The 15,076-nt window shown below is 41.4% G+C and overlaps 1 protein-coding gene across 6 annotated transcripts in view; it reads left to right on the top strand.

Moving 5' to 3' along the window:
- Positions 1-15,076, top strand: part of CNKSR2 (connector enhancer of kinase suppressor of Ras 2) — a 206,460-nt gene that overhangs the window by 182,040 nt on the left and 9,344 nt on the right. The window contains exon 21 of one of the 6 annotated variants that reach the window (XM_039714279.1): positions 9,069-11,756. The exons of 4 other annotated variants lie outside the window; for them this stretch is intronic. In XM_039714279.1, coding sequence (XP_039570213.1) covers positions 9,069-9,073 — 5 coding nt within the window. In that variant the 3' untranslated portion in view covers positions 9,074-11,756. Of the gene's footprint in view, positions 1-8,352; positions 11,757-15,076 lie in introns of those variants that run through there. One more of the 6 variants, XM_039714278.1, reaches the window with a different exon arrangement.

The raw sequence follows: 15,076 nt of genomic DNA, 5'->3' as shown, positions 1-15,076 counted from the left end.
ATGCTTATTCATGTACAAGACTGCAGAGGAGAAGAAAGTAAAAAAAGACAGTGTAGGTCCTGAAGAAAATAGTAGAAGACAATAGCTAACTGAGCAGCTTGAGAAATGCATAGGAGGGGGGCTGCTGTTATGGGACAAGAACAGAGCTCAGCTACATGATATTGTTTTTCAGGCTGTAGAGATGATAATATTTTATTTGTTTAGTAGTGATATTTTGGTGAAAAGCAATTAAGCAAACCAAAGCCATAGTGTGTTAACAAATTATTGGGAATACATCCCTGCATAACAGCTCTGGGTCTTGGTACAGCTTGTCCAGAGGAACCTTGCTCAGGCATGTGACTGGTGTGGACAGCAGAAACCCCTCCTTACAAGCATCCTTTGGCTTACCATCCCCTGAGGGAAGGGCACTCTTGCCTGCCATTTTCAAAAGGTGGCTGTTTTTACAGGTAACCCTTCCCCCAGCATCTCAGGGTTTTGGTCCATTTGGATTCCCTTGCATACAGCAGTCACCAGTTGTGGTGATAGTAAGGGATTTTCTCCTCGAGGCTCTTGATGCCCTTTCTGCTGCTGTTGGCAAGACCAAGGGCTGAGTGCACAGCAGCTCAGGGGGCTGTCACTGCTGGAGGTTGCCAGGGGAGCAGGCTGGGCCCTCCAATCATTGCCCAGATCAAGAGTTTTCTTGTAAAACTAGTTATGTTTGAAATGTGTCCCCACTTCTCAGCAGATTGCTACAGCAATGCCAGAGTCAGCTGTCAGTGGTGGGCTGCAGTGGATGCTCCATCCTACCCAGCACCTGCCTTTCTCCAACTCCTCTTCCTTGCCTCAGCCTGATCAGCCACCATCTTACACCAGCCATTCCCCCGTGCTCCACTGCTCCCAGAGCTGGAGCAGCCCTCTGGGGAGCAGCTTCCCTCACATTAATAAGACTTCCCTTTCCCTGGATATTGTTAACTTTGAGTAATCTAAAAGTATTTTTCCCTTGTTGTGATCAAAAGACTTGGATGAGGTAGCAGAAGCTAGCAAGTAGTCGTGCACATTCTGAGATGATGGCACTCTCATTTCCAGTTGAAAGCTGTAGAGATCCTGTTTTCATTCTCCTGAAAAGGAACACCCCTTCTAACAACTCAAAAGTCTTTGAGAATTGTCCATCTCCAACACAGCTCTGGTGGTTTCTGCCAGTAGAGGAGCTTGATGTGCCTTAGGGGTGGGGAGGTTGGTACCTGCTGGGCCCTGTGCACTGCTCCATCCCTCCAGAGGGACAGCAGGTCTCCCCCAGGCTCTGCCCTTCCACACTGGGAAGGGGCCAGGTGTGCAGAAGAGAACCAGGGCCTGAATTGCGTATTGGTGCTGTAATGTGTTCAGTGCAGGATTATTTTTTTCTGTAGAACAGTGCCATCATACAGGAGTATGGCAGCTACACCTCACCAAACAGTGTGTGATGGGCAGTTTTGGAGATGATTGGGGATGAATTAGGAAAGAAGAGGCTAAAGAGAAGCAATTTTTGTACCGATGTCTTTGTACCTTTGTGCAGAGGTCATTGAGAGTAAAAACCTCCTGAGTTGGTGGAAGAATTGGTAGAAGAGTAGGAATTGATGGGAGTTAGATGTACCTCTTTACACTGGTTATCACCAGTTCACCAAGAATTTTATCAGGATCTTTCTTTGAAAACCACTGGGTGCACCATGTCCTCTGACCAAGAAGGTCTCTGGTGGTGCCTGTATTTCAGAAAAGGCTGGGAAGGAGGGCTAAGGACTCCTGCATGCCCATGGCCATAAAACCCTGGCATGGCATCCTTCATCTGTGTCTAGATTCCTGGCCAGTCTGACTAATCCTTTTTGCCATCCATTTTCATGAATGGCAGCCTTGTGGTTTTCAGAAAGAGTATTAAACCAGGAGCTTGAACACATAAGGTGATATGACAAGACTCCCTTGATTAGTTTGCTGGTTTTTCCCCTCCTAAAGGGCATACAGAACTACTGTCTTAGCAAGCTTCAGGAAATACTATCCATCCTATGTCTCATCCAGTCTAGCATGTTCAGGGATTTGAAATAATTTAAAATTTGCTATTTATTGCTATCTTTAAAGTTAAGATACAGTCAGGAGCTTCTGATGTTTTCAGCATTTGACTCCTCTAACAGGAATCCTTAATGTAATGAAATCCCTGTGCAACCCTGATTTTCTCTTATTACACTAGTGATAGGATTGTTTGGAATATGAAAGGCTTAAGATACACTTTTTATGAAAAAATTGGGTCCCCTCTGAAAACAGCTCTTACACATTAAAAATATGCAAGCAATTCTTAACAAACAGCACAGCAATGTTTGGCTTGTCAGAAGAGTACCTTGCATAAAACCTTTCAGTGCAAGCTTTTTATATAGAGATAATTATTCTCATAAAAATTAATTTAAATTTACCAAATGAAAGTACAAGCCTTCAACACCGCACAGGTGTGAAACATTAAATCAGTAATTCTTCATTTTATACTCTCAAATAGGCAAGGAATTTCCTCTGGGAAAACAAGGAGGCCATTTCTGTGTTGGGCTGATGGGCTTATAAGACACCATAGATAGCCAAGAAAGCAGCTCAGTCATTGGTTTAGAAAAAGAAAGGTGATTCCTGTATTATTTTTGTGGGAACCAAACTAATTAAAAGCAAGACTTCTAAAAGCAGTTTCTTTATATGCTAATTTTATGCAGTATATTTCAGGTTGTTGATAGGAGGGAGGGCTTCAGGTCTGATAGCATTTTTGTTGCTAAATATGGTCCTCCTCAAACTTGAAAGACACCTGACTGAGTCAAAAATAGAGTTGGAGCGGAACAATAATACTTGCTGGGAACAGTCAAGGCAAGTTGGATTGACAGATGAAACACGTGCTAGAACATGAGGAGAGGAGAAGGGAAACCTTTGTTAAACACAGCACAACCAGACAGGAGTGGTGCCAACATTTCACTTGTTGGCCTTGCCAGAAGCGTAATAGTAGAGTCCATGTTTTTTGTGTAGGTCTCTCCAGTGAGCTCCAAATTAAATTAAAATATCTCAACATGATCAATGTTAGTGTAACAGTAATGATAATCTGCTCCCCCAATTTTCCCTGAGTAGGTTTTGACACCATTCCCTTTGGAGGTTTTAGCAAAAGCTGCTGAAAAACCTCAGCCGAATGTGGCACAAAGAAGATAACACTTTTTTCTCAGTCTGTTCATTTTACCTTAAGCACATGGCATGCTGTCAGTAGCTTACAGAGTTCAGGTGATCTGTGCCTCTTTCACTGACCCAGTCAGAGAAGGGGTCCCAGGCATGGCAGGTTGCTTCAGCTGTCAGCAGCTGTGGCAGGAACAGCATCTCCATCCCCTGCCCTTGGATGCAGCCTGGCAGTGGGAACATGGCAGTCTGGTTGGGTATTACTGAGTCACACCAGGGATTTTGTCAGTGCATTGGTGTTTCTTTTGTCAGTATGGAAAGCACCCCAGAAAAAGCAATCATGTTACTTGCTGGGCCTTAAACTTTTCTCTGACCAAAGGGGCTACTGGTTGAAGTTAAAAATTTATTTTTGTAAATTTTAATTTGTTATGCTATCATAATTCCATATATTTCTGTCTGCTTTTAAAGCTCTAAGTTAATGTAAAAAAAATCCAGAAATGCACTTCTTGAAAAAAAATTAATAAAGCAATACACAGAATTGTTTGTCACGATAATAAGACCAATTCTGCCTAAATACTCCTTATTAAAAAAATCGTTGATAACAACACAAAAAATTAGTATATTGCTTTTTTTTTCAGGGTTGATGTCCAAAGCATTAGTCAGGAAACAGAGCTCTCATTTTGTGCTGTACATTAACTCTTTCATCTGTGATAGACTGGAACTACGGTTCCTGCTTTATGATCAGGAAACAAGGACATGGCTTTTCAAGCAGTTCTCAGAATAAACAGTGCAGGAGGTTTGGTAGATTAAATTGAGCTTTATATGCCATTGCAGTCATAGCCTGGCTGATTTTAGCTTACTAAGAATTGTATTGAAAGGAATCTCACCATTAGATACATGCCTCATGTGCTTGTCTTTGGGATGTAACATAGACTTCTGGGTGAGGCTTGTCCCATAGGCTTATGTGACTTGTGTCTCTGTGTAATCCAGCAATTACAGTGCCAATATGCAGAAATTTTAATATCGTTACCAGAATTCATAAACTGCCCAGTGGGATGCTAAAGTTGTGATTACATCCTATGCCTTCTAAATCTATATAAAACTATGAGAAATTCAGCCAGCTACTCTTTCTTTTTTTTTTCCCTGAACATGGTTATTCAACTGTGTCTTACTGGTTATGTCCCAAATTAGAGGGCTTCCTTTTCTGGGAGCAGCTCTTTGTATTGCTTTGCAATGGTTACAAAATGAACTACTCTGAAAAATAACCTTATTTTCTGACACAACCACACTCAAACTGCTCCATCTTGAAGCTGTGAACTGTCACTCCAGTAAGACCCTGGTAATGAGCTGAAGGAGAGAGATCAGCAGATATTAGAGAGATATCTGAACAGCATAAGAATAACCATGAGATATATCTAATATGGAGGGACAAAATAGGGGCAGAATTAGGAATAATATAATATAATACACTATAATAATATAGTAAGAGTTAGTAATTTGGCAATTTAATGTGCTACATTGTAGTTTATTTAGTTCTTTAGTACTGGGTAGACAGAGGGTTATTTAGCAGTAGCTGTATTACATGAAGTGCATAGGAGAGCTGGGTTACATTTGCAATTTAGAAATACTGTGCTAAGTGGGAGGAAAAATGCCTGCTGATCAGAGCCCTGTAATTTCCACTGCCTTGTTCTCATGGGACCGAGTGCATCACCTGCAGAGGAGCAGGCACTGGAGGTTGTCCGTGGGCTGACACCACCATCTGTCCTCCCTGGGCCTGTTCCTCACCCTGGTGCTTTCCCATGGAGCATTTGTGCTCTTGCTGTTCCTCAGTGAGGACATGGGGGACACTAAAGCATATATTGTGATGTTGGAAAAGCTGAAACTTGCTATTTGCTATAGCATACTCCTGTATTGTTTGATTTAGTGCCCTTTACTGCAGCCTCAGAGGAGTATTGACTCCTCCTATTGCTTCCATACCTAACTGGATTCCCACAGGAAAATGTGGGGAGGTGCTGCTTTGTAGTAGAGTGTTGGGGATCTGCACCAGATGTGTCTCCAAATCCCTCCTTCCTCAGGCAGTCTCACTGGCAGGCTCTACCAGCTCCTTTTCATCTCTGCATGGCAGCTGTCTGACACCTGGAGGTGGCGGGAGCTTCCCACCAGTGAGCAGCAGATCTGCCAGCATTCCTGCCCAAAGAGCCTTGAGCCATTTCCCTAGCAAGGAGGAAGATGTATCTGCCAGTGGACTTCTAGCAGAAGCAGCCAGGTCACAGTTTGTGGCACATGGGGAAGGTTTTCTCTTCCCTGTTGTTCTTTACACTCATTCTTGTTGGGAGCCTGATCACTCATGCAAAAGATTTACCTTCAGGGGAAAATGCATAACTAGATATGCTTCATGATTGGACTAGATAGTAGGTAAGAGCTTCCAGTCAAAGTTCTTCTCCTGAATATGTAGAAATAGCTACACAAAATCAGATAAGGGAAAGGGTAGATCTTCAAAAGACAGGTACAGGTTTACTGATGGTCACTATAGATGGGAAGTCTGAAATTTTCTAAAACTTCAGTATGAATTTTAAAAGTAAGTTAATTAACCTGATATTCTTCAACCCAACCTTTCTTTGAAAAGAGAAGTTGTCATAAAATACCATTTAATAATCAGGTATCTTGCAGTCTATTTAGGCAAAATATATAATGTGAAGATTGATAAGAAAGTGTACTCTTAAGAGGCAGTGGTAAAATCTTGTGCTTTTTGTTATGAAAAAACATATCAGAGTAAAAACCCTAACTTTATACCTGCTCATTAGTGACTGCTGGTGTTCCTTAAACATTTATTTATAGTCTAGTCTCAAAGAGAAAGACTTGTATCACCCTTTCCTTACATAGGACTTGTTGTGTCAGAGCCATTTTGAGACCTTACTGATTGTGACTCTCAAATATTTCTCTCATGAGAACTTTCTGCTTGCCTTTGCTTCCATGTTTATTGGCTTTTGACCCTTGGCCTGGAAGGGCATGCAGAGCATCTCCTTGCTCCTGCTTGGTGGGTTGTTCCCACCCCAGGGCCCAGGTGCATTCTGTCTCACCACTTCAGATAGGTAAAGTACCTCCTACTGCTGCAGGTTTGCTCAGATATAAAATTCCTCACATCGTACACATCAGCTAAATAAATAGGCAGAGATTTAGAGCAGACAGTTTTGTGTCTGTAACCGCTCTGGGGAAGTCATTTTCCATAAGACTCATAATGCAGACATAATTTTGTTGATAAATGCAGTAAGCTCACTTCGCTATATTCACGGGGTCACATTCATTTTTGTATGTGAATGGCAGTTGGTTTATTTTTCAAAATGTTTGCAAGTCTCATGAGTTTCATAAGTTGTAGTGTCAATAAGTATCTGTCCAAAAGCACGTTACTTGTTCTTTGTTATTTGTATTTGTTCTCCTTTAAAACAAATTTTAAAACCCTTATCTAGAAACAAAACCACATGCTGGAGATTTCTTACATAAATAATCCTGTTAATGTTAGTGATACAGAAAAAAATGTGGGGTTTGTAAGGATAAGGAAGAATAATTTTTACTACTAAAAACAGATTTTTCAAACACTTAGTTACTATCCGTAAGTGATATTGAAAATCTATTTAGAAAAGCCCCCTAGTGCCTGAGAATTATATTCACATTAAGATAAATAGGACAGCATATGCTGCCACTTACCTTAAGAGGTTAATGACAGGCTGTTCATGCACAGTGACTAATCCAAACTGGGATAGTGAAAAATTGCCAGTATTTGATAATTTCTGTAATTTCTATAATAATCAAACCTTAGCAATATTACAGAATAGTCTTTGCAAAAGTGTGTCTTACTAGCAGATTTTTTTTTCAGAAATATTTAGTTGAATTTTATGTACATAACAAGTCCTGTCCCACCATGTGTTGAAGGTAGCACAGTTATTCCACAGATGGAGGACATGTCCCAGCGAGACTCAGCCGGGCATGAGCAAGAGCTGGGTATGGACATCTGCTGCATAACGTCCTTGCCTTAACTTCAGTAACCCTCCTTTATTTCACAGCCACCTTGTTTAATAAAAAGGGAAGTTTCTTTTGCCAAAGCCTGGCCTTTGAAACAAACTTTCTGAATTCTTAGTGTTTAAGTTGTGTGAACAACAGCCATGAGATGACAGGATCTCCTGAAGCTGCAGAAGTGATACCTATGAGGCAGCAGTATCCTCTTTCCCTTAGTGCCTTTTTCCAAATAAATCCAAGACTCCTATTTTCAATGCTACAACTGTTCATAGTATAGAACAGGATAAAATCTGAAAAACATTCCCTCTTGTAGTCTACAAAGTCTCCCTTTCCTCAACCCCGTGAGTCCTGAAATGTGCTGGTTTGGCCTTTTGTTTGTCAGGGGGTTGGGGTTTGGTTTTGGGCGTTGGGTTTGGGTTTTTTTCATTTTGGTTGTGAAATCAAATGGGGTTTTTTATTTTAAACAATAGATTATGTAAAAGTTTCTCTTGACTGCTATACTTAGAATTTAGTTATATAAACTGTTTTCCTCACACTTCTTCCTCCTCTCCTTGTTGACGCACAGAGTCCCAGGAAATCTCAGTAATAGAGAAGAGGCTGAACTGGGTTTGAGTTCTATGTAGCATTGCTCACCCTCTGCCTCTCTGAAACTCATTTTCCAATTGCTGCCATGTGTGGAGTAAATGTCACCAATGTTTCCATCTGGGATTCTTTCTACCTTGTGTTTTCTGTCCCTGAGAAAATATTTCTTATCTGCTTTCCAGACCTTTTGTGATATGCTTAGGAATAAAATGGCAATGCTTGATGCTTTCCTTCCTTTCCATCCTGTCTTTTGGGAAAAAAAAAATCTCTTTAACAGGGGTTAAAGAAATCCCACCAGTTAAATTGGAATTAATTTGTACGTCTTTTCATTATGCACAGTTGAAGTCTTTTCCGAAATGTTTTTTTTTAACAACAAAACATCCCCCAGCTTTTCATATCTGGGATTCAAAATGACAATGGATGTTAAGATCCATGGAGTTTCATTTTTTATTACAATTTAGTGTAGTAGGCAATAGAATAGGGAATGCACTGAGAGCAGCCAGGCTTTTGAAACTGCCTGTGCAGAGACTGCATATCCACACAGAAACTCTTAAGTAAACAATTTAGCTGTATGCTGTTTATTCCACCTCTCTCTTTCTCTTTTCTTTGCTAACACAGGTCCACAAAGATTCTCGAGTTCTCAAGCCCTAGCTTATGGAAGTGTGTAATGTCAGTGTGGTTGCAAAATCACACGATCTCCTAGCTCTGTATCTTATCCTTCACCCAACATTGCACAACGCTGGACTGTCAGCTAGGAGAACGAAAGGAGCCAGATTGTGTTGTGCCACCTCTTTTTCTAGTTCACGCATAAGTTGCCACCAGGATATTTTTCTGTGTTTGTAGCACGTTTGGTGGATTTGGGGCACATTCTTTGCTTCCATTCTCCTCATTCATGTGACCCTTTCCCAGTGCTTCCAAATGAGCTAATGTGTCTTCAACATGGAGAAAACCAACTGAGTTGGTTAGGATGTGTATTGTTCTCTTGTTTTATTTGTGGGTTGTTTGGGGTTTTTTTAATTGGTCTTTGTTCTGTTCTTTTTAAAAAAACATATCTACAAAAAGAGAATATATAACTTTCTGCCCTAAATACCTCTTTTGCATCAGGGATGGATATTTTAATGGAGTGAGGTGTAATAGCAGAACAGTGCCATGTCTCTGTCCTCACGAGCATCGCTGCATGCAGATTAGAAAGGCTCTGTAGTGCTGCTACTGTATGCCAGATTTGCTATTTGCTCTTGTTTGCATGATAGTATTTCTAATTTACTAATATGATATGGAAATAATGGCACATCACCAATCTTTCAACATATTGTATCACTGCTTTATCATATTAGGCTAATACACTGCGAGAGTTGATAGCACCTCTCCATGTCAAATGGGAACCACATCTCTTGGCACTGAACCGATTGGACTCAAAGGTTGATAAACTTATCATTAGAGAATTGGCACGACGGAGACTCAACTTCAGCCTCTTGCAAGCGACCTAATGGCCTCCGTTCAGAAAGTCAGTTCTCCTCGAATAACTTTGATGTTTATAACAGAGAACAGACCTGTTAAAGCATAGACAACCACATGCCTGAATATGAGGCCTCCAGGAAGGTGTCAAAGGGCATGGCCAGTCTTTTGAAGAATGCACCCTTTCCACAATGGGACTAGGCACAAAGTCAGATCCAGTCTACATGGAGCACATTTGCAGAAAATACTGCCCCCGCACGGGAGAACGGAAGGGGAAGAGGGTCTTGGCAGGGGAAGGGCTTTGATGTCACTCAGTCTTGTTCTGCACACCTCGAGGAATTAAAGAGGGATTCAGCCATGGTAACTGTAATTTCCCATTGCTTGTACTGAACGCCAGTGAACCCATTCAGGCCAACCAGACAGAGTCGTGTCATTTAAGCGTGCTTCACATTAGTGAAGGAAGTTTCCTTACTGTGTCATGCTAAACTAAGTGTATTCTGTCAAGTGAAGGTATGTACAGACCTTTCAGAGACTTCCATTTATCCAATGGTTTGTACTGAATTCCCAGAGGGTACGCTGGCACTCGTTCTGATGGTGATGGAGAAGATACCTCACGCTGAGATTTATTAGACTCTGCATTAAACTTTTTGGTTCCTCTTTATCTTCTAGGACTAAAACATGTGAGTGATGCTGCCTGGCCAAGCAGGCACAAAGTATTCTCTGTGTAACACCCAGACTCCAGAGGGCTGTTTTGGGGCCAGTATTTGTCTGGATGTCACTCAAAGTAGATTCAGATATTGTATTTATCATTATGTTCTGAGTCCCCTATGGGTTGATGTTTGCCTCTATCTCTGTGATTAGAATGTGGATTTTCCTTGATATATTTGGCTAAGGGTGTATTGTAATAATGTTAATGCTAATTACTTGATATTTCATACTATCTTACGGGGAGATACTTTTAAAAAATGTATTTTGAAATGTTTTCTTTCTGTTTGCTCAATGTATGGTATTGCATTATGTTAATACCAATAAAATTATATATATATATAGTTATATATATATTTCCCTTTTATAAAGAAGTAAATTATGCTTTTTTGCCTCACAAACAGGAAATGTGCAGTGAATAAAATTACATCATTCTGCCTTACAGCAGGTGACAAAGCTTATAATAGTTTTAATATTCTTTTTTGAAAAATAAAAAGTATAGTAAGACATAAATTAGTTGGAAATTCATCAAAATGCATGTTTTATATTTCTGCTCAATGGGACTGTCACAAAACAGCCTAAATATTTAGCAATGTTGTTTTGGCATCTTTAATTTTTTCTAATCAGAAACATGCACTGTATTGCTATTATTGATTACAAAACTGTACTGTCATAAATTTTTGCCTGTTGGCCAGATAGACAAACCCTCTGAGTTTGTCTGTAGGAATTGATTTTAAAATTTAATTTAGTGCTCTTTCCAATGCTTGGCAAAGGCAGAATTTATTTTTTATATAAGGTTGCCTTTGAAGTACCTGCCTCTGCCAGGAATGATAAATCACTGCTAAGTACATAAAGATTCTGCAACCTGAAGGATATGTGATTAAAGTCTTGTTGGAATGGCCTGCAACCCCAGCCAGTCCTTTACATTCTGTCATTAAATTCCATAATTAGTTAGAGGTGAAATGTTTTGGAAAAGAATTAGAGAAGCAGAAGCAAGGATGTGACTCTAAAATGTCCTTTGGCTGCCATTTGGGGTAACACTGATGGCTTATTTGCTGCTCGTAGCCAAAGGCCAGCATATATCTGCACTCATGCCTATTAGATTGTCTTCAGCTTCCTCTCTTTCTTTTCCCCACCCTTTCTAACATATTGTATTGAGTATCTTTGTTTTGCAGAGGCATTCAGAAGGGCTGTAATTAGCAGTCCCTGGCATTTAATTGCATACACATTTGTTAAATATTTTTCTGTATGCCTTAAAATAAAGTATAGAAAATGGCAGTAAATGTTTCTTTAATGAAGGCATTTGATTTATTCATGAAGTCAGGATTTTATAAAGGTGTTATTTTGGGCTTAATAAAGGAAATAAGCCAGCAAATTTTCTGTCGTGCTTTTGCATAACCATTGTCTGTCAGGGCTGACGTTCAGTTCCTTTCTCTTGTTCCTTTTGTGGCAAACACATTCTGCCCAATGGGTGGGGAATGGACCTTTCTGCTGTGACCACTCTCATGCCAGTTTTGAGAGCACTTTACGCTGAGGTTCATACATGTTCACAAGTTCATTTTGACATCTGATGACATGAGTGATGTCTAGAAAACCATGTGGAATTATTGCATTTCTCCTGTCACAGCAATAGCTTTTGTCCTGAAAGGTACCTTGAACTCTGTGTGGTGCTTACAGACCATGGGGGTGTGATGGGCATTCAGCAGCTGATGGGGGGTACCTAATATTTGGCAGTGTTGTGCCCTGCATAATTAAGATGTAAATCAGGGTGCAGTTTAATTTGGTTGGAATCTGATCAGTGCAGCTGTCATAATGTGCAGTTATAAATCCATCAATAAATCTGAATATCTGAATAAATATGACATCTTCTGGGATAACATTTTGGGAAGTATTTCGGGCCCCTTCCAGAAACCCCTCGGGATGTGCTTCCCCAGCAGACCACAGTGGGTTACAGAGGTAACTGAGGCAGACACTCAACCTGGCCCCTGCCCACACTAATGTTTCTCCCATGTTGAAAGCAGAATTGCAATTCCTGAGTGATGCCTTTTGGAAAACTCCACTCTTGGTGCTGCTTTTTCATACACAGAAGCAACTTGGGATGTAGCCTGAAGTAGAGTTCATTTTTTGGGTGGGTGTTGCTCACCAGGAACGTGTCCCCCATCTGTTCAGGCTTGCTTTCAGGTATCAGTCCCATAAACCTTGACAGCACTGCTGTTGTACGAGCGTGACTGTGGCTTGATTCTGACGGGTGAGTAATGTTGCTGGGCCCGTATCATTTGTCACTTAACCTTTCACAACTGTGAGTGCTGCAACCTTAGGTTAGGTTTGTAATACCAGTATTTTCCTCAAGGAGTAGTTGCTTCTATATATTACTTGTGAATTATTATTTCTAGGGAACTCCTCATCCTGTTCCAAAGCTACAGAATCCCCACATGTCTAGCAATTCTGCCCAGTTTGCTCCATCTCCTGCCTTTCCTCATAAATACAAGTTTTCTGTTGTTTTTGAACTTCAGGGCCCAAGGGGAAGTGTACCATCAAAGTGTGATTGGTGTGTTTATGTCACTTCAGCATTGATAGCTTGTGGTAAAATTAAACAGCACTTATATCATTGTGTGGCACAGAAAAAATTCAGGATATCCTATTTCATTGTGTAAAATACTCCCAGAGAGTCACTAAAATCAGTAGATTAAGGTTAAACTGGTGCCTTCATATGCAGCTTAATGAGTAGAGTACCATATCTACAACCAAGGAAGGATGCAGCTATAACCCTACTGCAGAAAAGTTCTGCCACTGATTAGAATTCCATTACTTTGGGAAGCTTTGGAGTGACTTCATTCTCATGCCCTCTCTGAAATCACAGCCCACCAACATAACCTCATGAAACAGCAGGATGCGAGCAAAGAGGGAGCTACGGATGCTCATTTGAGGCATGCAAGAGCTGTCAAGAGGCAGCAGGAACAGAAAAAGTGAATTATTCCCTCTGTGTGTCCCCTTCTCACTAACACAGTAACCCATTAGCTGGCACCTGCACTTCACTGCTGAGTGCATGTCAGAAATGGCTGAATGTTACTGTCAGCTCAGCAATGCAGATCTGCAGGGAGAGACACCGAGGGTTTTCCTTATGCTCAGTTTCGTGTCAGCTGTGTTTAATAAGCACTTCCAGTTGTGTGGAAGGCTGAAGAGATGTGGCTGAGGTGGGTGTGAGACTCAGAGCAAGAGCAGCCCGAGTGTCCCATGAAGGCTGGAGGTTGCACGTGTGAACATGCTCCAGGCTGCCAGCTCACACTGCAGCCAGCAGGGCACGGGGGCCATGGCTTGTCCTTCAGACGTCCCCAGAAAGGTGACTCCAGTGGAAAAGAGATTCTCAGGGATCTACTGACCCAAAGAGAAAACTGCTAGTGCCATAAGTAGTTCACAATAAGAATTAGACCTTCGGTGCCGCAGCAAAGGCTTGGCATCTGTCAGGCCTGACAGAGTCTAGGACTTGATCATTTAAAAGATGGTACCTACCTGATTCTGGCATTGAACTTGGCTGTAGTGGAAAATTCCTGAAATACCTTCAGATATCTGCTGTTTGGGACATGAGTTTTCCACTTGCCTGCACAGTTCACTTTATTTCAAGAAGCCCAGTTTATGCTCATGCATGTGAGAGGAGAAGCAGGCTGGTACCACTGGGTGTAAAACTCCAGCAAGTGCAGGACTCTGTTGTGTTGGTGCTTTCAGTGAGCATCTTCCCTAGGGAGTTTCTTTTTTTTCTCTGCAGGTTTACATAACATGAGAGAATAGAAACAGCGTACAGCTATCTTGGTAACCAAAAATACTTCAACTTTAGTGGAAATGATGGTATAAAATCCAGATCTAATACTTGCATTGAATAAATACAAAATAATAAATACAATAAACACAAAATTTAATGATCCTCCAGCTACTAAAATTTCACTAAACACATGGATCAAAGCTTGTTTTTAAATAATGCTCCTCCCTTCCTTGATTCAAGACTTTTGGGAAGATCCTGCACTTTCACATACACAGGGGCACAAAGGACAGAGGATTACATGAGTCAGAAGAAGTCAGGGAAAGGGAAGCAATACCAGTGAGAAGGGTTGCAAAGACTGGTACTGCTCAAGAAGAGCCCATTTTTCTTTTAATTTAGCTTTAACTCAGCTTGCTTAAACTTTTCTTCACTTGTAGACAACATTAATATGCTCCTCTGTGTGTGTGTCTATAGACATGTATATATAAATATGTGTGTGTGTGTGTGTGTTTACAGGTGTAATCACACATCCAGTCTGGCCTTGATTTTAAGGTCACATAGGACATGGCATAAGACATAGCATGTGTCTTTGTACTTTAACAGGGAAATTGCTCTGTTTTACCTAGAGCAGATGATTAGCTGCTTTTTCCATGTAGACCTGTGTTTTATTGCACCTCCTGCCTGCTGTATCATGCCAGGCTTAAATGCTGTGTTGCTTCTTCCTTTTCTCAGTAATTAGGGATGTAACCTCTAACATTTTCCTACCAGGAGCTGACTTTCCATGTCATTGTGACTCCCCCCATACCTGTGCAGGAGTGACATCATGCACAGCCACAGCTGTGCAGACACCATCTCCTTTAAGCCTTACATTGATTTTACCACTTTGTTCCTTTTAGCTTGGGGGGGGAAGAAAATACATAGCTTAGTCTGCCAGCCAGCCATCTAAATAGTGTTAAACATTATTAATTCCTGAACCTTTATATAAGAAGCATTTGGGTATGTCTCACTCTTGGGCAGTTTGGACTCTTAATGATTAACCTGAACCGTAGCAAAGATGGATTTAGGCCTTGCACTGAGGAACCAACTGCTGCTTTGGAGGATTTCATTTCTCCCCTCTGCTGCAACACTGCTAAAATCCACATTCAGTCTCTCTCCTGTGTTCCCTGGGCTTCACAAGCCCAGCCAGGCTGTGGGCACAGCCCTTGCCTGCCTGTTGGCACAGCTGGGAACGCAGAGCTGCTGCAGGAGTGCAGGAGGCTCCCCCTTCCCAAGGGCTCAGCAGGGCTCTGTGCTGCTCTGCCTCCCTGCCAGGGAAACCACTGCAGGCCCAGGCAGGGCTGATGGTCCCTCTTGTTAGACATGGCAGAGAGATCCTGCTGTGGCACAGGAGGATTTACAAATGCTTTCGTGCTGCCTGGATTATATCAG

Source organism: Passer montanus, unplaced genomic scaffold, assembly GCF_014805655.1.
Source record: "Passer montanus isolate IOZ18808 unplaced genomic scaffold, ASM1480565v1 scaffold3, whole genome shotgun sequence".
Lineage (NCBI taxonomy): Eukaryota > Metazoa > Chordata > Aves > Passeriformes > Passeridae > Passer > Passer montanus.
Note: the sequence above shows the minus strand (reverse complement) of the source record. Positions and strands in the feature narration are given on the sequence as shown.